Below are 23,672 nucleotides of genomic sequence, written 5' to 3'. Positions count from 1 at the left end.
GTTCCATGAGCACTTTTAGATCATTATCTTCACTCTCTATGGAGTAGATTTATTATCTCCTCTCTGTTTAGTTCTTTTTCTTAGGTTTTGTTTTATTTCATCATCTGGAATGTATTTCTCTGTCTCCTTACTTTTCCCAGTTCTCTATGTATTTTCCTGTGTACATCAGTTATAGTTTTCAATCTTGGAGAAGTGACTTTGTGTAGAAAACATCCAATGAGGTCCAGAAGCATTCTCTCATTTGGTCAACAGAGGTATAGGCCCCAGTGCTGCCCTTATATGGGATGCATGTACCCTTCTGTAGTGGTAGGAGTTATTATATTAGGCATGCTGGCATGTGGGGTTGGACCTCAGCTGAGTTGGCTATGTAGCTACGCCTTGTACATTTGCTTTGAACCCACTGGATGGTAAGGGATCCCATCCTCATGATTGGTTGAGTAGCCAGGGGTGGTGGGTAGTGCTGCTACTGGGCCACTGGAGAGTAGGGCCAGGTCCTCATGCAGCTGTCTGCTTAGCCAAGGGATAGTCAGGCTGGTGTTGGCCTCCTGGGAGTGGCGATGGGTCCCTGATTTGCTGTCTGCACAGCTCAATGGAGTTTGGGCTGAAACTGACCTGCTGCAACTGAGCATGGGTGGGTACGTCCTCCAGTACTGATAGGTTTAAGTTTGCAAAATGACACTTGGTAGGCTGATGTCATCACAGTAGAAAGAGCGCCTCAAAATGGCTACTTCCAAATGGCTACTTCCAGTGTTCCCTTTCCAAGGGGGAGTCTCAGTTGCCTTCATCCTATTCAGGAGGCTCTCCAAGATCCGCAGGTGGGTCTGACCTAAGCTTCTTTCAAATTAGTGCTTGTGTACTGGGACTTAGAGTGTATGATATTTTGTATGCACAGTTAAAGGGTGAAGTTTCTGTTTCCTACAGCCTTCCAGCTCTTCCAAATAGAAAGCTTTCAGGCTGTCAAAGCTAGATTTTCTGAGGGCTTGTCTTCCCTGTGCAAGCCCTCCTGGACTCAGAAGCCTAATGTGGGGACGTTGAACAGCTGTGTGTTCATTGGCAAGAACGTCTACATATGATACTCCTTCCATTTGTGGGTTGCTAACCCAGAGGTGTCAGTCCTAACTATATAATGTGTCTCTGCCTCTCCTATCCACCTCACTGTTGTTCCTGATTCAGGTCTTTAGATGTGGAAAATTCTTCTGACAGTCCTTAGGATATATATATAGATAGCTGCTTTGTAAGTGGTTGCAATTTTGGTGTGTCTGTGGGAGGAGGTAAGCTCAAGGTCTTCCTACTCTGTCATCTTTGCCACAAGCCCCATCAATAATTTAGCTTCAAAAGATATAAGCACAATATTAACAACTAATGCACTTCAATATACAAAGAAGAATACATTCTCATGGAAATATGTGCTTATACTACAAATATAAAATTCAGATAACATTGAAAAAATACAGAACTTAAGATGCTTCCACATGTACTCGTGAGCAAGTAATTACTATAAGTTCTGTCTTCCATGACAAAATCTAAACTTTGTAGAAATTAAATGAACCAACCATATTTAGATACTGTACAACAAGCAGCAAATGACTCTAATACCTGAGAAAAAGGAAACAATTCAAGAAAAATTTAAACATGAATACAAAGCAATTGAAACAAATCAAACACAATCATAGAGTTAAAAATGGAAAAAAAAAAAAAAAACCCCAACTGACATTCAGTGATAACTGAGAAAATTTGCAAATATAATTAGAAAGGAGCTGATTAGAAAAATATTAGAAACTATAATGATCAAATTTTCTGTTGAAAGTGGATAGCAATTCTAAACACACAGATACAAGAAACTTCACAAAAACCCAAGTAAAAGGAACAGAAAGAAAATGGAATGAAGGCACAGGAGGATAACATTTCTGAAAATGTTGTCAAAGCAACAAGAAGGAAAAAAAAAAACATTATATATTATCAAGCAAAAAGTAAAGCATAGATTTTGGTCAGAAAAATTCAAAACAGAAGACAATAGAATACTATCCTTAAAGTGCTAAAAGACAGGACAATGGAAGACCAAATGAAAACACTATATCTAGGAAAAACATGTTCTGTTTTTCTGAACATGAATGCAAAATAAAAAACTCATTAGATAAAGGAAATTAACAGAATGCATTATGCCAAATTTGCACTAGAAGAAATGGTTTCTTATTTCCCAACATACTTGTTGTGGAATCCTTGTATATTCTAGAGTAGTGATCATACAAATATGGCCTCTAGAGCAAATCTTGCCCTCATTCATTTACCTTTTTTCTATGGCTGCTTTAACAATATAAAGGCAGAAGTGAGGATGTAAGAAGAGAAGGTATTTCTTTCTCTTTCAGTATGCTTCTTGGATTGTTTCTTATTTTGGTTCTAGCATCTAGTGGGCAAACCTCACCATGGTTCTCAGTCTTGAAGAGATTGCCAGGCTTCTGTGATACTTTAATACCACCTCTTCTCATGCCTTGCAATCACATATGCCCCTGAAGTTCTGATCTTGCTGAAACCTAGGTTACTTCAAAGTCACCCCACAGAAAACCATAATTCAAAAAGATATAGGCAGTTTCCAGTTCAAGATGGCAGAGTAGAAGGATGTGCACTCATCTCCTCCTGTGAGAACACTAAAATCACAACAATTGCTGAACAACCATTGCCAGGAGGATGCCGGAACCTACTAAAAAGGATACTCCACATCCAAAGACAAAGAAGAAGGCACAGTGAGACAGTAGGAGGGGCACAATCATGATAAAATCAAATCCCAAACCTACTGGGTCAGTGACCCACAGACTGGAGAACAATAATACCAAAGAAGTTCTCCTTCTGTTGTGTACGTTCAGAATCCCACATCAGGCTTCCCAACCTGGGGACCTGACAAAAGGACTAGGAATCCCCAGGGAATCTGACCTTTAAGGCCTGCAAGAGTTGATTACAAGACTTCCACAGGCCTAGGGCAAACAGAGACTTCAGTTTAAAGGAACAAACAAAACCTGTGCACCAAGACTCAGAAGAAAGGAACAGTGACTCCACAGGAAACTGACCAAACTGCCTGGTTTTGTTGGAGGGTGTCCTGAGGAGGTGTGAGTCAGCAGGGACTCACCACAGGGACGGCGGGACTGGCAGCAGATGTCTGGAAAGGTCCTCTTTGGTGTAAACACTCTTAGAGTTTGCCATCAATCTGACCATAGAGCCTGTAGACCTGAGGGCTGGATCGCCTCAGGCCAGAAAATGAGCAGGCTGGGAGTGCAACTGCAACCATCAGCACATAGATCAAGAGAGTTCCCGAAAAACATCTATTTCTGCTTTATTGACTATGCCAAAGCCGTTGACTGTGGGGATCACAATAAACTGTGGAAAATTCTGAAAGAGATGGGAATACCAGACCACCTGACCTGCCTCTTGAGAAATCTGTATGCAGGTCAGGAAGCAACAGTTAGAACTGGACATGGAACAACAGACTGGTTCCAAAAAGGAAAAGGAGTATGTCAGGGCTGTATGTTGTCACCCGGTTTATTTATTTATTTATTTATATGCAGAGTACTTGAACTGTGGTGTTGGAGAAAACTCTTGAGAGTCTCTTGAACTGCAAGAAGATACAGCCAGTCCATTCTGAAGGAGATCACCCTTGGGATTTCTTTGGAAGGAATGATGCTAAGGCTGAAACTCCAGTCCTTTGGCCCCCTCATGCGAAGATTTGACTCATTGGAAAAGACTCTGATGCTGGGAGGGATTGGGGGCAGGTGGAGCAAGGGACGACAGAGGATGAGATGGCTGGATGGCATCACTGACTCGATGAATGTGAGTTTGGGTGAACTGCAGGAGTTGGTGATGGACAGGGAGGACTGGCATGCCATGGTTCATTGGGTCACAACGAGTCGGACACGACTGAGCAACTGAACTGAACTGAACTGAACTGATGCAGAATACATCATGAGAAATACTGGGCTGGAGGAAGCACAAGCTGGAATCAAGAATGCCGGGAGAAATATCAATAACCTCAGATATGCACATGACACCACCCTTATGACAGAAAGTGAAGAACTAAAGAGCCTCTTCATGAAAGTGAAAGAGGAGAGTGAAAAAATTGGCCAAAAGCTCAACATTCAGAAAACTAAGATTATGGCATCCAGTCCCGTCACTTCATGCCAAATAGATGGGGAAACAGTGGTTGACTTTAATTCTCTGGGCTCCAAAATCACTGCAGATGGTGATTGCAGCTATGAAATTAAAAGAGGCTTACTCCTTGGAAGGAAAGTTATGACCAACCTAGACAGCACGTTAAAAAGCAGAGACATTACTTTGTCAAGAAAGGTCCGTGTAGTCAAAGCTATGGTTTTTCCAGTGGTCATGTATGGATGTGAGAGTTGGACTATAAAGAAAGCTGAGTGGTGAAGAATTGATGCTTTTGAACTGTGGTGTTGGAAAAGACTCTTGAGAGTCTCATGGACTGCAAGGAGATCCAACCAGTCCATCCAAAAGGAGATCAGTCCTGGGTGTTCATTGGAAGGACTGATGATAAAGCTGAAACTCCAATACTTTGGCTACCTAATGTGAAAAGCTGACTCATTTGAAAAGACCCTGATGCTAGGAAAGAGTGAGGGCAGGAGGAGAAGGGGATGACAGAGGATGAGATGGTTGAATGGTGCCACCAACTCAATGGACATGGGTTTGGGTGGACTCTGGGAGTTGGTGATGGACAGAGAGGCCTGGTGTGTTGCTGGTCATGGGATTGCAAAGAGTCAGACACGACTGAGTGACTAAATGAACCAAACTTACTTAGCAAGGCCCTGTGCACCAGATAGCCTTGTGGTTGGTCTACAGTTAGCTTATCACTCTCATGGGACCACTAGTCTCCTCTTAATTGCTTATACCAAATATTTATTAAGTTTTGGAGTTCACTTAAGCCTGAATTGCCTACACATGTTTTTCTAAATAGAGTCAGTTCAAGTGGAGAGAGCTGTGGAGGCCTCCATTATCATGGTACAACTTGCTTTCTAGGTAAAACCAACAAGCACGCACAGTGGTCCAGTTTGCTTAGAATGACACTCCTGCCTTAGGAGAAGGTTTCTGAGTGAGGTCACTAGCCTATGGTGTTCTGAGCACAAAACTTCTGTCCTTTAAGAGAATGGGAGCAGCTGGAATTGGAGCCCAGTACTCTTGGCCTGGCATTCTAAGGGTAGAGCTTTTGAATGGGGGCTGGGTAGAGATCATCATATGTTTTAGCTACCCTTGCATTGAATAGACTTTGTTCAATGTGGAGCTGGAGGGGACAAGTAATGTTTGGAGCAACAACAATCAAGGGATCATCGTAGCCTTTGACTGTGACCCAGGGGCAGAGGCATCTCTATGTCCCTGCCTGTACTTGCCTGAATGCACTTTCAGCTCTGCTGGGACGAGAGAGGGCAGGGAAGGAGTGGGTTCTGGCTTAAATGTCATAGATTCTCAGTTTTCCTGAGATTTAGTAGGTTTTGTTCAGTAAATATTTTTTTGTTTGTTCTTTATTTTTAGATATTTCCCTGGTAGTCTCTTCAAATCAAACATATGTATTATGAAATCTCAAAATCTCAAGCTTCAAGAATCAGCAAAGAAGGAAAACAAACTAGGCAAACACATATGAGCGCATATCAGCTGTATTCACAATATCTAAAAGCTGATCAAACATCAATTGCCCACTTATTTAAGAGTGCATAAACAAAATTTGGTATATATGTAAAATGGAAAATGGAAAATTACTCAGCAATAAAAAGAATGGGTTACTTATACATGACAAAATGAAGAAATCTGAAAATCATTTTACACAGCGAAGAACCCTGAGAGAAAAAATGACATGCTGTATGATTCTATTACGTACCATCCAGATCACTGGTTATCTGGAGATGGGTTTGGAGGGAAGAATGGCTTGAAACGAGGCCTAATCAACCATTTGGAAATGAAGGAAATATTCTGTATCTTGATGCGGTGGTGATTTCATTGGCCACAAAACTCACAGAGTTCTTCAATTTAAACACATACTGTTTATTTCAAACCAATTATTCCTCAATAAAGTGTTTAAAAAAATAACGTGTAGGTCTTCTTTAGATCCAAGAATGTATATTTTTGAGCAATGATTCAGAAACATCTTTTTTTTTTTTTTTTAAAGATTTCATCTTCACCAGAAGAAAAGGAGCTGCACAATAAAATAGAAAATTTAGTTTTGCTTATTCATAATAATGATATATTTGTTATTTTAAACTAACAATTTATTTAGATATTTCTTATATTAAAAATGGAATATTAATTAAGGAAGCTAAATTTTTAAATATAATTGTTGTTAGTGTAGCAGCAGCTGAGTGAGGATTAAATACCATGAACACTCCCATTTAGTAAAATTAGCTAGTTATGGCTCTACAATTAGCTATAATTATAAATGTAATGGGATGCCACAAGATGAGATTAAAGTAGTAATAGTGTTTTAGATAAATGTGGTCTTCAGTTTATTTAGGCATGTTTTACTAGCACTCTTTTGCTTGTAAAATACAGAAACTTCCATGCAACGAGCTGAGTCCTATAATGGAACAAGCCTTCAAGAAATTCGTAATTCTTTTCAGTTTCACCTCACCTAAATCCCAGGCACAGGTTCTTTGCTCACTGGACATTAGTATTCTTTTATTCAACTGAGAAATAAGAGTTTCTGTAAAGTCAAGACAGTTGACTATCAAGCACATAGGCAAACCAGGATGAGAAAGCTCAGTCTGACCTGACTTTATTTTGTTAACTCTTAATGATTAAGTGTTATTACTCATACTTTTCTTCTCATTTTGTTAGGTGGTATTTCCCCAGTTAGAGATGCTCAAACATTAGAAGTCATTACTCACTTCTACCTTGTTTTAACTTTATCAACCATTAATTAATATTCAGTTTAGTTTATCTATAATTTTAAAGGTATTCCCTCTCTCCACTGTCATAAGACAGTGATTATCTTCTTCTATGAATATTTATCTTCCACAAGTTACAAATGTGATTTTTCTAAAATGTCCATTTGAACACAATATATTCTTTGAAGAAAAATCCCTAGTGCTTCCCTGTGGTCTGCAGAAAATAAGTCAACCTCCTTGTCTTCTTATATAGATGTACACAATTTCCATGAATTTCCTTTTAAGTCTTAAATTTCAATCCCTCTCTTTTACATTAACATCAGGAATTAAATTTTTGGAAGCTTAACATATCATTATTTAATTGCCTTTGCACAGAAAGTTTTCTATTTATGTTTGCTGAAGTTTATTTATGTTTACAAATGTACTTATGAAGTTTTCCCTGATCATTTATATCACTCATCTATAGAAGCTGCTCTGTCTTTGTAATTTCTACCCTTGTGGCTTAGCTGGTAATGAATCTGCCTGCAATGTGGAAGACTTGGGTTCAATCCATGGGTTGGGAAGATCCCCTGGAGAAGGGAGGGGATACCCATTCCAGTATCCTGGACTATAAAATTCCATAGACTGCCCATAGAGTTGCAAAAGTCGGGCACGACTGAGCAACTTTCACTCACTTTATTCACTGGGTTTACCATATGACATGTTATTAATAACTATCCATTTAGCTATTTTTTCCATCAATTAATGTGAGCTCAAGTACAGAAATCATTTAAAATTGGGAATTTTTATAGGGCACAGAGTATATAAAAATTCAATAAGTATTAATTTGACGAATGATTATTACTAAGGTATATATAACAAAATATGAATTATCTTTACTCTTGTTTACCCTTATTACAATTTCCTTGTGAAAAGGTACAATTTTAAAAAAACAATTAATCAGCTTAGTATATATTCAAATGAAGGGGAGAAATAATAATGATTCAAGCCAGAGAAAACATGAGATAAATGGGTCACTTGGTTAGCCTCTGGACAATTAAGAGTTACTTACATTTCACAGTTGAGACTGTGTACGGCAGAGTATCTGATTCTCTCACTAGATATTCACAAAGATTTCTTTAGTAAATCTGGTATTTTGTTCTGTCTTTCTTAATATATCAGACTGTGTTACATTTACCAAGTATATATATATAACATATGGTACTGACAGAAGATAAACAATACATCCCAAACAACAGCCTCAAAGTGTCAGAAGTTGGTATATATATGTCTTAAAAACAAATTACATGGAAACCATTATCATTATCCAAAAGGAAGTACAGAGAAAGTCAGTCCATTCCAAAATCAACAGCCAGACAAAATAGAGTCCATCTTCCTGATGTATGTATTCTGATTAGGTCCAAATACATCTTTCAAAGTATATATTCTTCATATATGCGATTCAAACAAATAAAGTCTCTTAAGATTTGAATCGCATACGGAATTTATAAAGATGGTAACGATAACCCTGTAAGCGAGACAGCAAAAGAGACACAGATGTAGAGAACAGTCTTTTGGACTCTGTAGGAGAGGGAGATGATGTGATGATTTGGGAGAATGGCACTGAAACATGTGTAATATCATATATAAAACGAATCACCAGTCCAGGTTCGATGCATGGTACTGGATGCTTGGGGCTGGTTCACTGGGAGGACCCAGAGGAATGGTACGAGGAGGGAGGTGGGAGAGGGTTCAACATGAGGAATACGTGTATACCTGTGGTGGATTCATGTTGATGTATGGCAAAACCAATACACTATTGTAAAGTAATTAACCTCCAATTAAAATAAATAAATATTAAAAATAGACTTGAATCAGTGATTCTCTAAGTTATTATAAAGCTCAGCAGTTTCAGAACATTACATTTACTTAGCTCTATTTTCAGTTAATATAGAATTAAATAAAAATAGTTTTTTCCCCAGAATCTTCTTCAGGGCTTCTTTGACATCTTGGTTTCTCAGAGAGTAAATCAAAGGATTCAACATGGGAGTGACCAGGGTGTAACACAAGGAGGCCACTTTACTCAGCTCAGGAAATCTGTCAGGGATGACATACATAAAGATGATGGCACCATACAGTACACTCACGACTCCCAGGTGAGAGCTGCAAGTGGAGAAGACTTTCTTTCGCCCCTCAGTGGAGCGTATTTTTAGAACTGTGGATACAATATATATATAAGACACAGTAATGACAATTATGGTAGGCAAAATGATAATGGTGCATAGGAAAAAGGATATCATATTAGGAATATAGAGATCAGAACAAGAAATCCTCAGAAGTGGACGCTCATCACAGTAAAAATGATCAATGTTCCGAGAAGCACAAAAGGATAAAGTAAATGTCATGATGGTCTCAATAACTGAGCTGATACAGCCAAAAAAATAGGAACCAGCCACAAACTGAACACAGAGATGTGTTGACATTTGGACAGAGTAGAGGAGTGGGTTGCAGATGGCAATGAAGCGGTCATAAGCCATGACTGCCAGGAGAAACCCCTCGGTCACAATGAAGAGGTCAAAGAGAAACAGCTGTGTCACACAGCCTGCATAGGAGATGGACTTGCTCTCAGACCAGAAGTTGATCATAGCCTTAGGTGCAATAACAGATGAATAGAAGAGATCAACGAAGGACAGGTTGCCTAGGAAGAAATACATCGGTGTGTTCAGCCGTGGATCAGTCATAATAATGACCATCATGCCAATATTTCCTAGAAGGATCATGGCATAGACAAGCAGAAAAAGCAGGAAGAGGAGGATGTGGAACTCTGGGAGGACCCTGAAGCCGACAAGAGTGAACTCAGTCACTTCTGAGTGGTTGCTTGTTTCCCTGTCACCCATGGCAGAAATCTGCTGAGAGGCACAAAGCAAAATAAATGAAACTTGGCTTTGATTCTAGTGCTATTAATACTTTCTTAAATGGAGAATTAAATTATTTACTGCTTAATAAGATATTGCATACAAAACAATTTTAATGTCAGGAAGATACAAGAATTTAAAGTAGATGTCATTAGGCTTCTTAAACTGTAATTCTATTAAGCAGTGAAAAAATGTTCTTTGGTTATTTTATTTAAATCATAACTGGCAGGGATTTCTGCAAGAAATTAGCCTATTTTATTGCCTAAAATCACTCACATTCTAAATTTCTATTCTTAAAATATTTATAGCTACGTGCTTTCTTCATCTAAAATTGTAGAATGAACATTTTCTAAAATAGACATATCTCATGTAATAAGATAGTGTTTATAGCCCTCATGAGAGCGAAGTTAGTGTTTGATTCATTACATGACAGTAGTAAATAAATTGAAAATATTTTTACCTTATTTTAGCTCAATATATTTCATTTTCCTTATTCATGTAGGCCATCTTTGAAAATACAATAAAATAGACAACATTGGCATAGTTAATAACATCCAAAAATCACTAAGTGAAGATAAAGTTCTCTAATGGAATTTTCAAATATTTTCCTTTTCTCAGGTCAAAGCCATTCTCCCAATATATACATTTTTATTGCCTCATTATAAATATTTCATTTCCATTAACACTCATTTAACAAATATCACAGTCATTTAAACTTCTTTTTGAGGCAGAGAAAGAAGGTAGTGAATATTCCCACCCTTACACTGCAGTGAATGACTTTCTACCAAGGCTCCATCGATTCAAGTGATCTCACTGTTTAGATAATGTAAGTAAACTTCACTGATATACATAAAGGGAAATCCCTTTCCTGAATTCTGTTACACCTTAGGTGTTTTAAGACAAATATACTTGGGTAACCATGGATATTTAAAGACCATAGCAACTTGCATCGTCCAGAGTCCATGATCATGAACTCGAGTATGGGTAGTGGTGTTTAAGATGATGTTAGTTATTTAAAGCCTGTGAAACCTTCCTCAGGATATTTCAGCATTGAATTTTTGCTCATCCTCTGTGATGGATTCCACTGGGAGAGGAGTAATCGTAAAGTCAATTATGGTGCCATAAGTGAAGACTCTTGGGCTGTTGTCCATGAGGACTGAAGTAACCTTAGATACAAACAAATAGTCTAATAATAGTCAAAAACAAGGGGAAAAGAGAAAAATTCACTTCAAATTATTACCTGTATATCTTGATATACCTATGTTTCAGGATATGACAAATGCCTCAGGGTATGACAAATGCTCTCTAAATCACAAATTCAAAGACAGATGATGGTTGCTAATGCTGTTCTCATATATTTAAATACCAAACCGTTAAAAAATATGCTGAAGGAAAGATAGCATTCATACAATTAACTTTATATCTTTAGTAAAAATACTTATGAGATTAGGATCCCTATTTAAAAATTCCTTTAAAACAGCAGTGTGACTAAAAGACTACATTAACACCAGAGACATACTACTCTATTTAGTAAGCCCAACTTGATAAGAATGTCATTTTTCTAAAATATTTTTATCAGTTAATTTTAATATTATTTTTAAAAACCAGATTTTATTTAAAAAATTATGTTTAGAATTTATCTGTGTTTTTAAAGTATATAGATAGCAAAAATGATGTGGGACCAGAGCTCCTCTTTTATTATAATTCAGTATTAGTAAAAGCTTAATCAGTTTAGGAAGAGAAAGTAGGTTGGATATTTTAAACAGGAAAATATTAAATAACGATAGTTAGGTATATTAAACTGAGAAACCAAGTTTCTGCGAAGTCAAGACAGTTGACCTTGGAACACATAGGCAAAAGCAGAATTTGAAAGCTCAGTCTGAGTTCTGAGAATATTTTCTTAACTCTTAATGGTTAAATATTGTTAATCATATTTTCTTCCTTATTTTATGAGGCAGCATTTTCCCAGTGAGAGATTCTTAAACATTGAAATAATTATTATCTTCCACCAGACCTCATTTTATTAACCACCCCAATATTCAGCTTAGTTTATCAATGGTTTAAAAGATATTCCCTCTTTTCACCGACTCATGTAAGATTGCTGTCATTAAAATAATGATAACCTCTCATTTGGATAATCAGAGGCTTTCTGTGATTCTCTTCTTCCATGAATATTTAGCTACCCAAAGTTAAAATGCAATTTTTCTAAAATACAAATTTGAACACAATATATCCTTTTATCAATCCACAGTGCTTCCCTGCTGCCTGCAGAATAAAAGAAATCTTCCTTGTCTTGTTATATAGGTCTGTATGAGTTCCATGAATTTCCTTCTAAGTTTCTCTTGCTCCATTTTTTGTGAATTAAAATAAAAAACTAAATTTCAGGAAGATTTTAAACTTTCCTTGATCATTTAGATCACTCATCTCTAAAGACTGCGTTCTATACGTATTTCTATATTTGCTTGTATTCACTTGGTTTAACATATGGCATGTTAGATCTCTAGTCAGATATTTTCCCCTCAATTACTGTGACCTCAAGTAGAGAAATTACTTATGCCTAGGAATTTTTATAGGGCAAAGAGTACATCAAAATTCAATAAATATTGGATTGATAAAATAATTCTCACTAAGGCACATCAGATCAGATCAGTTACTCAGTCATGTCCAACTCTTTGGGACCCCATGAATCGCAGCACACCAGGCCTCCCTGTCCATCACCAACTCCCGGAGTTCACTCAGACTCATGTCCACTGAGTCAGTGATGCCATCCAGCCATTTCACCCTCTGTCATCCTCTTCTCCTCCTGCCCCCCATGCCTCCCAGCATCAGAGTCTTTTCCAATGAGTCAACTCTTTGCATGAGGTGGCCAAAGTACTGGAGTTTCAGCTTTTGCATCATTCCTTCCAAAGAAATCCCAGGGCTGATCTCTTTCAGAATGGACTGGTTGGATCTCTTTGCAGTCCAAGGGAGTCTCAAGAGTCTTCTTCAACACCACTGTTCAAAAGCTTCAATTCTTTGGCACTCAGCCTTCTTCACAGTCCAACTCTCACATCCATACATGACCACAGGAAAAACCATAGCTTTGACTAGATGAACCTTTGTTGGCAAAGTAATGTCTCTGCTTTTGAATATGCTATCTAGGTTGGTCATAACTTTCCTGCCAAGGAGTAAGCATCAACAAAATATAAAGTTTACTTGTTTATTTTATTACAGTTTTCTTGTAAAAAGGAAGGACATCCAAAAATAATTTATCAGATTATTAATCAAATGATGGGGAGATATAATTATTCATGTCAGAGAAACCATGAAATAAATTCATTTAGCCTCTGGGCAATTAAGAGTTACTTACATGTCACCCTTCAGGCTGTGCACTGCAGAGTGATTCTCTCACTAAGAGTTCACAAAGATTTCTCCAGTAAATATGATATTTCATTTGCTTATTACATTAGCTTCTGCTACCTCTACCAAGTACATGTATATCCACATAACACGTTACTAATGCAAGCAAAATGAAGATGAAGCACAGAGAAAGTCATTCCATTTTGAATCAAAAAGGCAAATCATATTCCAAATGTACTTTTCAGCTGTAAATACATGGAATTCTAATAAATTAAAACTTTATGATTAAATATTTCTAAGATCAATGGGTACAACTTTTTAATCAGTTGCTTCCCCAAGTTGTTATAATTCCCAAGACTTTCATTTACATTACTGTAAAAATAGAATTAAAGTATCTTTTCTCTAGGCTCTTTCTCAGAGCTTCTTTGACATCTTTGTTCCTCAGAGAGTAAATCAAAGGGTTCAACATAGGAGTGACTAGGGTGTAACATAAGGAAGCCACTTTACTGAGCTCAGGAAATGTATCAGGAGTGAGATACATAAAAAATACAACACCATAGAGTACACTCACAACTCCTAGGTGAGAGCTGCAAGGGGTGAAGTCTTTCTTTCACCCCTCAGTGGAGCGTATTTTTAGAACTGTGGATACAATATTTGTGTATATATATATAAGACACAATAGTGACAATTATGGTAGGCAAAATGATAATGCTGCACAAGAAAAAAGAAACCAACTTATGAATATAGAGATCAGAACAAGAAATCTTCTGAAGTGGATGGTCATCACAGTAAAAATGGTCAATGGTTCGAGATGCCCAGAAGGATAAAGTAAGTGTCATGCTGGTTTGAAGAACTGAGCTGATTCAGCCAAAAAAATAGGAACCAGCCACCAACTGAACACAGATTTGTGTTGTCATCTGGACAGAGTAGAGGAGTGGGTTGCAGATGGCAATGAAGTGGTCATAAGCCAGGACTGCCAGGATAAATCCTTCAGTCACAATGAAGAGAGCAAAGAGAAAAAACTGGCTAATACAGCCTGCAAATGAGATGCACTTGCTCTCAGACCAGAAGTTGCTCATAGCCTTGGGTGCAATAACAGAATAATAGAAGAGATCAATGAAGGAGAGTTTGCCTAGGAAAAAATACATTGGTATGTTCAGCTGGGGGTCAGTCATAGTAATGACCATCATGTCAACATTTCCTAGAAGGATCCTGGGGTAGATACGCAGAAATAGCAGGAAGAGGAGAATGTGTATTTCCAGGCGGACCCTGAAGCCAACAAGAATGAAGTCAGTCACTTCTGAGTAGTTGCTTGTTCCCCTGTCACCCATGGCAGACAAATGTTGAAAGGCAAAAGGCAAAAGAAATGAAATTGCGACTTTGAGTCATCAATTCATCAATACACTCTTAAATGTAGCTATACATTATTTACTTCTTAATGAGAAAAGGTATACAAAACAATTTTAATGTCAATAAGATCCATGAATTTGGATTTAGATATTACTAAACTTCAGGAATTGTTATTCCATTAGACAATGAAAGAAGCTATTTGGTTATTTTATTTAAATCATACATTGGCAAGGATTTCTGCAAGAAATTAGCGTATTTTATTGTCTAAGATTATTCACATTCTGAATTTCTATTCTTGCTATATTTATTGTTAAAAATTATCTTATCCAAACTAGGAGTATAACATCTTATCTAAAATAAGCATATTGCATGGAATCTCTATGGTAGTGTTTATAGGCATTATGATAGGTGTCAGTATTTGTGTCATTACATGACAGTATTAAAAATATTTGAAATATTTTTACTTTATTTTACCTCAATATATTTAGTTTCCATTGTTATTGGAGCCATCTTTGAAAACAATGTGATTAGACAATACTGTTATGTTAAGTAAAATCAAAAAACACTAAGAGTAGATAAAGTTCTCTAACTCTACTTCTAAACATACGTTCCTTTTCTCATATCAAAGTCATTCTCTCAAATACATGAATTTTAATTGCTTCATTACAAATGTTGAACTTGCATTAATAGTCATTAAATTTTAAAACATGTCATAATTACTTGGCCCTCTCTTTAAAAGCAAAGAAAGAAGCTGGTGAATATTCCAATCCTTATACCGCAACGAACAACTTTCTACCAAGGAAACATCAATTCAAGGGATCTCACCCTTTAGACAGAGATAGGAAACTTCAGTGATATACATAAAGAAAATCCCTTTCCTGAATTCTAGTGTACCTGATATGTCTTAAAGTAAGGATAACTGGGTAACTATTGATAAAGATCATAGCAACCTTTTGTCTATAATCTGTGATCATGAGCTAGTGAATCAAAAGTGGTGTTTTTAACGGCCTCAGTTATTTTTAAATCTCTGATATCTTTTTCAAGAGTATTTTAGCATTGAGCTTTTACTCATCCTCTATGATGGACTCCACTGGGAGAGGAGTAATCGTGAAGTCAATTATGGAGACATAAGTGTAGACTCCAGTGCTGTTGTCTATAAGGACTGAAATAACCTCAGGTACAGTGTAGTAATAGTCCAAATACAAGGAACTTTTCCTTCTATAGTTGTGTATATCCTTTGGGAAATATTTCTGGACTTTATTTTCTTTACTGACAAAGAAAAACTTTATGGTATTATCTCAACATTCATATCGGTAAGCATAGAAAGGAGATTTAAAAGTTTGCATATGAGGAAAGGTTTAGATAAGTAAATATTTTAAGTTATGTAGTAAATTATACTTATGATTAAAAAAAAATCCCACTTCAATTTGTAATTTTGGAAAAGGTCAGTTTTGATTCCAATTCCAAAGGAAGGCAATGCCAAAGAATGCTCAAACTACCGCACAATTGCACTCATCTCACCTGCTAGTAAAGTAATGCTCAAAATTCTCCAAGCCAGGATTCAGCAATACGTGAACCCTGAACTTCCTGATGTTCAAGCTTGTAGGGATTTTCTCCCCGGGACTTGGAAATGATGAATCTGAAAGGACAAAATTTGGACAGTCTCTTGCAAGGACTGACAAATTTATTTCTGCAGTCAAGCCTTTTTATAGAAGCAGGAACAAAGAGCTTAGAGTATATGGCCAGCAGAGCGTGTACGGGGTTAAGACATAATCAGTAAAAGATATTTCAAGGACAACATGTTCTAAATGACCCAGGTGTTTATCCCATGACCCATTTTCTCAAGCAACATCTTTAGTATTATTAAATCTTGGCGCCAAGCATGGCTAAAAGCAGGAAATGTTTTTCAGCTATGACAAAGCCTGGGTACTTTTGGCCCTCCACCATTTTCCCAAGGACCTTCTCATTCAAGGCTATTTTGCACTGTGCTTCCCAACATATCCTCCTTTTGTTTTTAGCTTAAGCACAGTAGCTGCTAGTTGGACTCCATTGTGAGAGGCATGGAGTCTTGAGTAGAGACATCTATATCCTATAATCAATGACAGAAAAAGTAGGGTGATTAATACATATATAAAAATGTTGCTTCCTGAAAACCAAGTTCTAGGGTCTAGGGACGATAGGGTTTTAGTTAAAGTATCGTAAAATTGAGTGCTGTACAACTCCTTAGGTACCTCAACTTGAAAATTAGCAATTTGTTGTTTCAACAGATTGATGTCTAAACTTGAGTTGTTTGTGAGATCCTGAAAATGTGCTTTAACTTTGTCCCAAGGATATTCAGTGCTATTATAAGGCATGTTAGTCAGACAAGAAGACGTAAAATTCCAGTGACAACGTATATGTGTTTGGAAAGTCAGTTGCTGCATTTGATCTCCTAAGTGGATTATCACAGCTTGTAACTCATTAATTCGTGTTTGTAATTGCTGATCTATTTGGGCTTGTCGAGTCCAAAGATCATGAGAGTCTTTGTGCCATGCAGTGATAAAATCATGATTTTGTATAGAATTGTGTAATGCCATACCAGACAGGGTTCCTACTGTAACAATGGATATTAGACTAAGAATGCCAGCAATAATCCACCCTATTATGTGCTTTGACCTTTTCAGACCATTTCTGAGCAGAACTGAAAGGAATACAGAGTCGGTCCATGGCTCTGTTAAATTGACAGGAAGCCATAGTTTAGACCTCTGCTTGACTATAGTGACGTTGGCATTGTGGTAAGAAATAGTATGGTTTAAACATGTATATAAAGCACAAGCTGTACAGTTAACAATTTTAGCAGAAAGATCTATATCAAAGTTACCTACAATAAACATGTACGGGAGGTGCACACAGGATTGGATATAATCTGTACTATTATACATAAAGTTATAGTTTTGGGGTTTTAAAGCCTTCACAGTCCCATGTACATTGGCAAAGCATTCCAGTGCAGCAGGAATCTTCCAAATATGCCATTGTTCAGGTCCTATAAGAGGGACTATAATTCTGGGCCGAGGTGGAGATAACCCTCCATTATACCAGTTTAACAATACATCCTTATCAGTTCAAAAGCCAATATTGGACTTACAGAATCCCCACGTGTTGACTCTATGATACCACGAATAGCTATGATTTTTTTCTTGCTCCTCAGAGCAATTCACAAATAACCCATGGGGCCCCCAATCCATGAATTTGAATATGAACTGATTTTGTTGTTTGATAGAAACCTTCTTGAACTGTTCCCAGCAGTTAGACCAATATAGTGGTTGAACTGATTGTTTCTTTCTCCAAGATACAGCATCACATATTAGTTCTGCAGGCTGGAAAAGTGAGTCAGTATAGTTAGCTATTTGTCCAGGATAATGTCTTTCAGAACCATTTAAGAGGAAGGATGCAGTTGCAAAGATTCCTATACTGTAGGCAGAAACATTGTGCACAGAGTAAGCCCACCATTGTGTGAATATAGTCATGCACAAAGAGTGAACTCCAAGGCATATAGGTAGTGTCTTGAATCCAATTGAAACATTTATCTCTTTTCCTTCATCTTCTTCATGGATTGACCCCTGCGTTGACCATGGGGCAGGGAAGTGCAGACTATCATTGGTGAATACCATAGGGGCTTTGTCAACCCAATCCACTATGGATAACAAAGGTGGATTAGGTATATATGTCCAATAAATATATTCCACACTTACCCCAGAGGAACAGGAAAGAACAGTTAACATTGCCAGAAAGAGCTTATCTGGAGTCATAGGAGTTCCAGTGTTCTTCAGTGTTTGCTCAGCCTGACGAGTCATGTTTTTCACTTGAGCCCACATCAGGTAAGGATTCAGACAATGGCGTTTCTTCACTGGCTCCTTCAAGGTCATTGACGAGACCCTTCGCGTCAGCTTCATCACTTGCCAAGGGAGTCTGGTCTTGGGGTCCTTCTTGGTAATGGACATGGCGAAGGGAAACCCAGATTTCTTCTCCATCTGCAACGACAAGGCCATAACCCTTGCCTAGGAGTCGTAAGATTCCTGGCAGCCATTGATTGAATTGCTTATACTATACTGGTGTATTGATTTCTAATTTGCTGTTTCTGTCTTCTGCAAAATGTCTAGCTGCACGAGTGTCAGAATTATTTTTTGTTAAGTTTAAAAAATTTAGGGAATAAAGAATTAAAGATAATAATAATTGAGGGTTTATAGGATAAGAAGTGTACCTCCTATTCTAGATTCCCCCTTTCTGTTTTAATAAATGAGTTTTTAGAGTGTGGTGGGCTCTTTGGGGATTATAGGGTATTCCTGTAATGTGTGTGATGTTCCATTCCGATAAAAATGAATGAAACGAGTGCGAGGTAAATGCAGGTCCGTTGTCTGTTTTGAGGACTGAAGGAATCTCCATAATGGGGAAGGTGAGTAAGAGTGTGGAAATGGCGTGTTTGCTGGATTCTGAAGAGACAGGTATTGCCCAGATAAAGCTGGAAAAATGCATCTATTGAGACAAGAAGCAAAGGAAATTTCCTAGGGAGCACTGAGTGAAGTCAGACTGCCAAAGGGAATTAGGCTGTTGGCCTTGGGGGTTAACTCCTGAAATCGTAGTTTGTAAGTGCAGAGGGGCGCAGACATCACAGGTTTTAATAACATGCCTTGCTTCAGTGAGAGGAATATGGTATTTAGAGTGCAATCTGTTAGCATTGGTATGAAGATTAGCATGTTTGTCACTGGCAGACGTAAAGACGGGAGCTATGAGCCTGTCAATGGCATCATTTCTTGCAACCAGAGGGCCAGGTAAACCTGAATGAGCACGTATATGTTCAATGAAGAAAGGTTCTGTATGTGAGTGAATTAAGGCTTGAGTTTGTGAAAAAAGAGTATATAATTCTTCATCTAGATTGTATAAAAAGGCGGTAACAAAGTCGGGGAAAAGGGAAGCAAGGTATTTGGAATCAGTATATATGTTGAAGGATAATGGTTGAAGAGATAAAAGAGCATATAAAACATACAATTCAATTCTTTGTACTGAAGAACAGGTAGTGGGTAATTTCTCTTTGATATTAGGGCCAACAATCCCTGTTATGCCTTTCTTGTTGCCATCAATGAAATAGGTGGGTGCATTGGAAATAGGCTGGGATGCAAAGATATTAGTTATAATGAATTTAGTACATTGTAGAAAGTCCCATAATTTTCCTTTTGGCAAATGAAATGAGATAACATTTTGCAAATCATTTAATGCTATTTGCATGGTCAGGTTATACTGTAAGGCAATTTGCAATTCCTTTTTTTGTCAAGGGGACGTGTATTGTATATGGATCAAATCCAGACAAAGTTTGTACATGGCTTCTCCCTGACACAATTAATTGCCCTATTTTCTCAATATACGATACGATATTTTTAGACTGTTTAGTGTATAAATATATCCATTCTATTGGGCTGTTTTGAGCTGTAATTGCAGTGGGTGAATGTTTAGTGGGGAATATATATAAAGAAACCGGTTGATCATGATCTAGCCGAGTTGGGAAAGATTGTTGAATGCGTTCCTCCATTAAGGCTAGCTCTTCTCTGGCCTCTTTTGTTTGCTGCCTAGGGCTATTAGGGTTAAGGGATCCCTTTAAAATTTTAAATAGATTTTGTAAGGCATAGGTGGGGATGCCAACAGATGGCTGTAGCCAATTAATATCTCCTAGCAACTTTTGAAAATCATTCAGCGTGCGTAGAGACTGCACAGAAATTTGAGATTTTTGAGGTTTGATTTTAGATTCTTCCATAACATGTCCTAAATAATTAAAAGGCGCTTTCAATTGAATTTTATCTGGTGCAACAAGCAGGCCATGATTTTGAAGAGTAATAGTAACTTTGTTATATAACTGTTGTAAACTGTATTCAGATCCTAGGGAGAGAAGTATATCATCCATGTAATGAATTATGAAAACAGTAGGATATTTATCTCTAATGGGTTGTAATAAAACACATATGAGATATTGGCAAATGGTAGGAGAGTTCATCATTCCCTGAGGTAGAACCTTCCATTGAAATCTTTTAACAGGAGCCATGTGATTTATAGAAGGAACTGAAAAAGCAAAATGTTTTCTATCTTTAGGATGCTAAGGTATAGTAAAAAAGCAATCTTGTAAAATAATAATTATAGATTAGCCTTTTGGTACCATGGAAGGGGAGGGTAATCTAGGTTGTAATGGCCCCATAGGAATTATAGTATTATTAATATTTCTTAGATCTATCAACATTTGCCATTTTCTTGATTTCTTTTTTATTACATCAGTTTTATCCACTCCTAGTAGTCTAGAAGGAGCCACAATTTTACCCCAATCAAGGGGTTATTTTTCCACTCTAATGATTGAAATGTTAGCTCTGGTATCTAGCATGCCTGTGAAATTTTTTCCCCTTATGCGTAAAGTGAGCATGGGTTTCTGATGTTCCTTTAACAAGGTGGATAGTGCAGCAGTAAGGTTGGTATTACCAAAGCCTCCCTGCCAAATTTTATCAGATGCTTTCATTGGTTTGACATATGGTAAAAGTAATAATTGTGCAAAATGTTCCCCTTTTTGTAAATGTATATTCCCCATTTTCACAATATTTACCATAACATGTATTTCCCCTTTATAATCTTCATCCATAACATCAGTTAATACCATTAAACCTTTCATTGTGCAGCTTATGTCCCAAAATTAGTCCCACCATCCCAGATGGAATTGGGCCATAATATCCGGTGGGAATTTTGTGGGGGTTATATGATTCCATTAATTCATGTCATAAGGACTAGGTATATCAATGCAAGCACTCTTAGATGTAGCTGCTTGTAGCATCATACGTTGGGTCCTCCTTTTGTAATGGGGCTAGAGGATGGCCCCTTTATTAGTTTCCCTGTTGTTTTTGTTGTGCATCGGGGGTCAATGTGTTTCCATCCTTATCAAATTTAGAATGACATTCATTCAGCCAATGGAACCCCTTTTTACATCTTGGACATCCTCCTGGGGATCTCTTCTTATTAGAAGTAGTATTATTTTTTTTGGCCTGTGTTGGCAGGTGGCATTGTTTTTTCATATGGTTGGCCTTCCCGCAGTTAAAACATTTGGCATTAGCAGCTTTCTGTACATTAAAGGTTTCTAATGCCGCCAATTTTGCTCTATGGGACAAAGATCCAATATCCTTATAAGCTTTCAAATATTCCATAAGAGAGCCAGTCTCTCGAATTGGTCTAAGCACGGATTGACATTCCTCATTAGCATTTTCAAAAGCAAGTTGTTTGAAAATAATATTTTGTAAAGTCACATCCTTAATAGATTTTTCGATTGCATCTTTTAATTTCCCTATAAATTGAGAATATTCCTCCTCATTTCCTTGAATAATCTTAACAAATGAACCATCAGAGTTTGCACTATCAACCTTTGCCCATGCCTTGTAGGCAGTTTCTTTAATGAAATGTAACATCTGAGGGGTAATATTAGCTAATTGTGCAATCATATAGGCCATGGCTCTTGTTCCAGTGAGTATATCATAGGTTAAATTGGAAGGGTTACCACGACATTGCTGGTCAATCATCATTTGTTGGGCCTCATCATTAACCCATATTTGCCATTAAAGTAATTGTTGAAGATTTTGAACCATCTTTGCTATTTGAAAAAAATCATATGGCATCCAATGATCAGCCCATTCTCTGAGGAATTCTACACAGTAAGGAGAAGTGGGTCCATACAGAATGCATGCTTTCTTAAAGTTAGACAACATGCCAAAATCTAGATTAGCCCAAGTATTTTGGCCTTGGGCAGATTGATTAAACTGTATTGGGAAAGTAAAAGCACAAGCAGGCATCTCCCGAGGAGGAGTAAAATGATTAGTATGAGCAAAGTTAGCAACTGCTGTTACAGGTGGAGCAGAAGGAAAAACCTCAGATTTGGGCTGTCCGTTGAATGAAATGACCTCCGTTCTAAGTGGCCTCAGTTTTGACACATCCTGTATATATATGTCTCTAAGCTGTTTTTCTAAGGATTGTATCTGATTGAACATAACATTCTTACATTTCAAAGCACCTGCATATCTTGTTCCTTAAGCTCATATTCATGTAGGGACTGAATAGTCTTTACTTCCAAATCAACGTTATGCCCTTCAATTTGTTCTATGATAGCCCGTATGAGTGACCATGTAACCCTTGCCGATATGCTCACAAAACATTGCTTTTAACCCTTTTCTATATGTCTAGATTGAGTGTCCCCTCTTCTGGGAACCATGAATTGTTCCAGCAAAATATGATAGCAGTCGTTCAATTGATCTCTTGAAATATTAATACTATTTTATTTCAGAAAGTGATGCATAATAGAAATGAAAGGAATCTTATTGCTATGTTGTCCCATCCTGCTTACCTCTTTCTACAGGGCTCGTCGCTTTGTTCAGGCTTCCTTTCATGTCCCTGTTCATGGCGCCACTAGTGGGGATTTTCTCCCCGACTTGGAAATGACAGACATGAAAGAACAACACTCGGACACTCTCTTGCAAGGACTGACAAATTTATTTCTGCAGTTGAGCCTTTTTATAGAAGCAGGAACAAAGAGCTTAGAGTATATGGCCAGCAGAGCGCGTATGGGGTTAAGACATAATCAGTAAAAGATATTTCAAGGACAGCGCATTCTAAAAGACCCAGGTGTTTATCCCATGACCCATTTTCTCAAGCAACATCTTTAATATTATTAAATCTTGGCGCCGAGCATAGCTAAAAGCAGGAGATGTTTTTCAGCTACCGCAAAGCCTGGGTACTTCTGGCCCCCTGCCATTTTCCCAAAGACCTTCTCCTGCAAGGATATTTTGTGCTGCACTTCCCAACAAAGCTGGTTTTAGAAAAGGCAGACGAACCAGACATCAAATTGCCAACAGCCGCTGGATCATGGAAAAAGTAAGAGAGTTCCAGAAAAACATCTATTTCTGCTTTATTGACTATGCCAATGCCTTTGACTGTGGGGATCACAATAAACTGTGGAAAATTCTGAAAGAGATGGGAATACCAGACCACCTGACCTGCCTCTTGAGAAATCTGTATGCAGGTCAGGAAGCAACAGTTAGAACTGGACATGGAACAACAGACTGGTTCCAAATAGGAAAAGGAGTACGTCAAGGCTGTATATTGTCACCCTGCTTATTTAACTTATATGCAGAGTACATCATAAGAAACCTGGACTGGAAGAAAC

At 37.6% G+C, this 23,672-nt stretch overlaps 2 protein-coding genes and 1 pseudogene across 2 annotated transcripts; all 3 read right to left on the bottom strand.

Annotated features, from left to right (window-relative positions):
• Positions 1–2,262: 2,262 nt before the first annotated feature.
• LOC109558780 (olfactory receptor 9K2-like) lies at positions 2,263–9,751 on the bottom strand. The gene has a single exon (XM_070789542.1). It carries the CDS (start codon positions 9,749–9,751, stop codon positions 8,780–8,782), a length of 972 nt encoding a protein of 323 aa, XP_070645643.1. The 3' UTR covers positions 2,263–8,779.
• A 3,721-nt stretch (positions 9,752–13,472) lies between these two features.
• LOC139183145 (olfactory receptor 9K2-like) lies at positions 13,473–14,439 on the bottom strand (annotated as a pseudogene).
• Positions 14,440–16,095: 1,656 nt separating this feature from the next.
• On the bottom strand, positions 16,096–18,486 carry LOC139183146 (endogenous retrovirus group K member 25 Env polyprotein-like). Its single transcript, XM_070789545.1, has one exon. The coding sequence runs from the start codon at positions 18,484–18,486 to the stop codon at positions 17,560–17,562; it is 927 nt and encodes a 308-aa protein (XP_070645646.1). The 3' UTR covers positions 16,096–17,559.
• Positions 18,487–23,672: the final 5,186 nt, after the last annotated feature.

Source organism: Bos indicus, chromosome 5 (genome assembly GCF_029378745.1).
Source record: "Bos indicus isolate NIAB-ARS_2022 breed Sahiwal x Tharparkar chromosome 5, NIAB-ARS_B.indTharparkar_mat_pri_1.0, whole genome shotgun sequence".
Classification (NCBI taxonomy): Eukaryota; Metazoa; Chordata; class Mammalia; order Artiodactyla; family Bovidae; genus Bos; species Bos indicus.
Note: the sequence above shows the minus strand (reverse complement) of the source record. Positions and strands in the feature narration are given on the sequence as shown.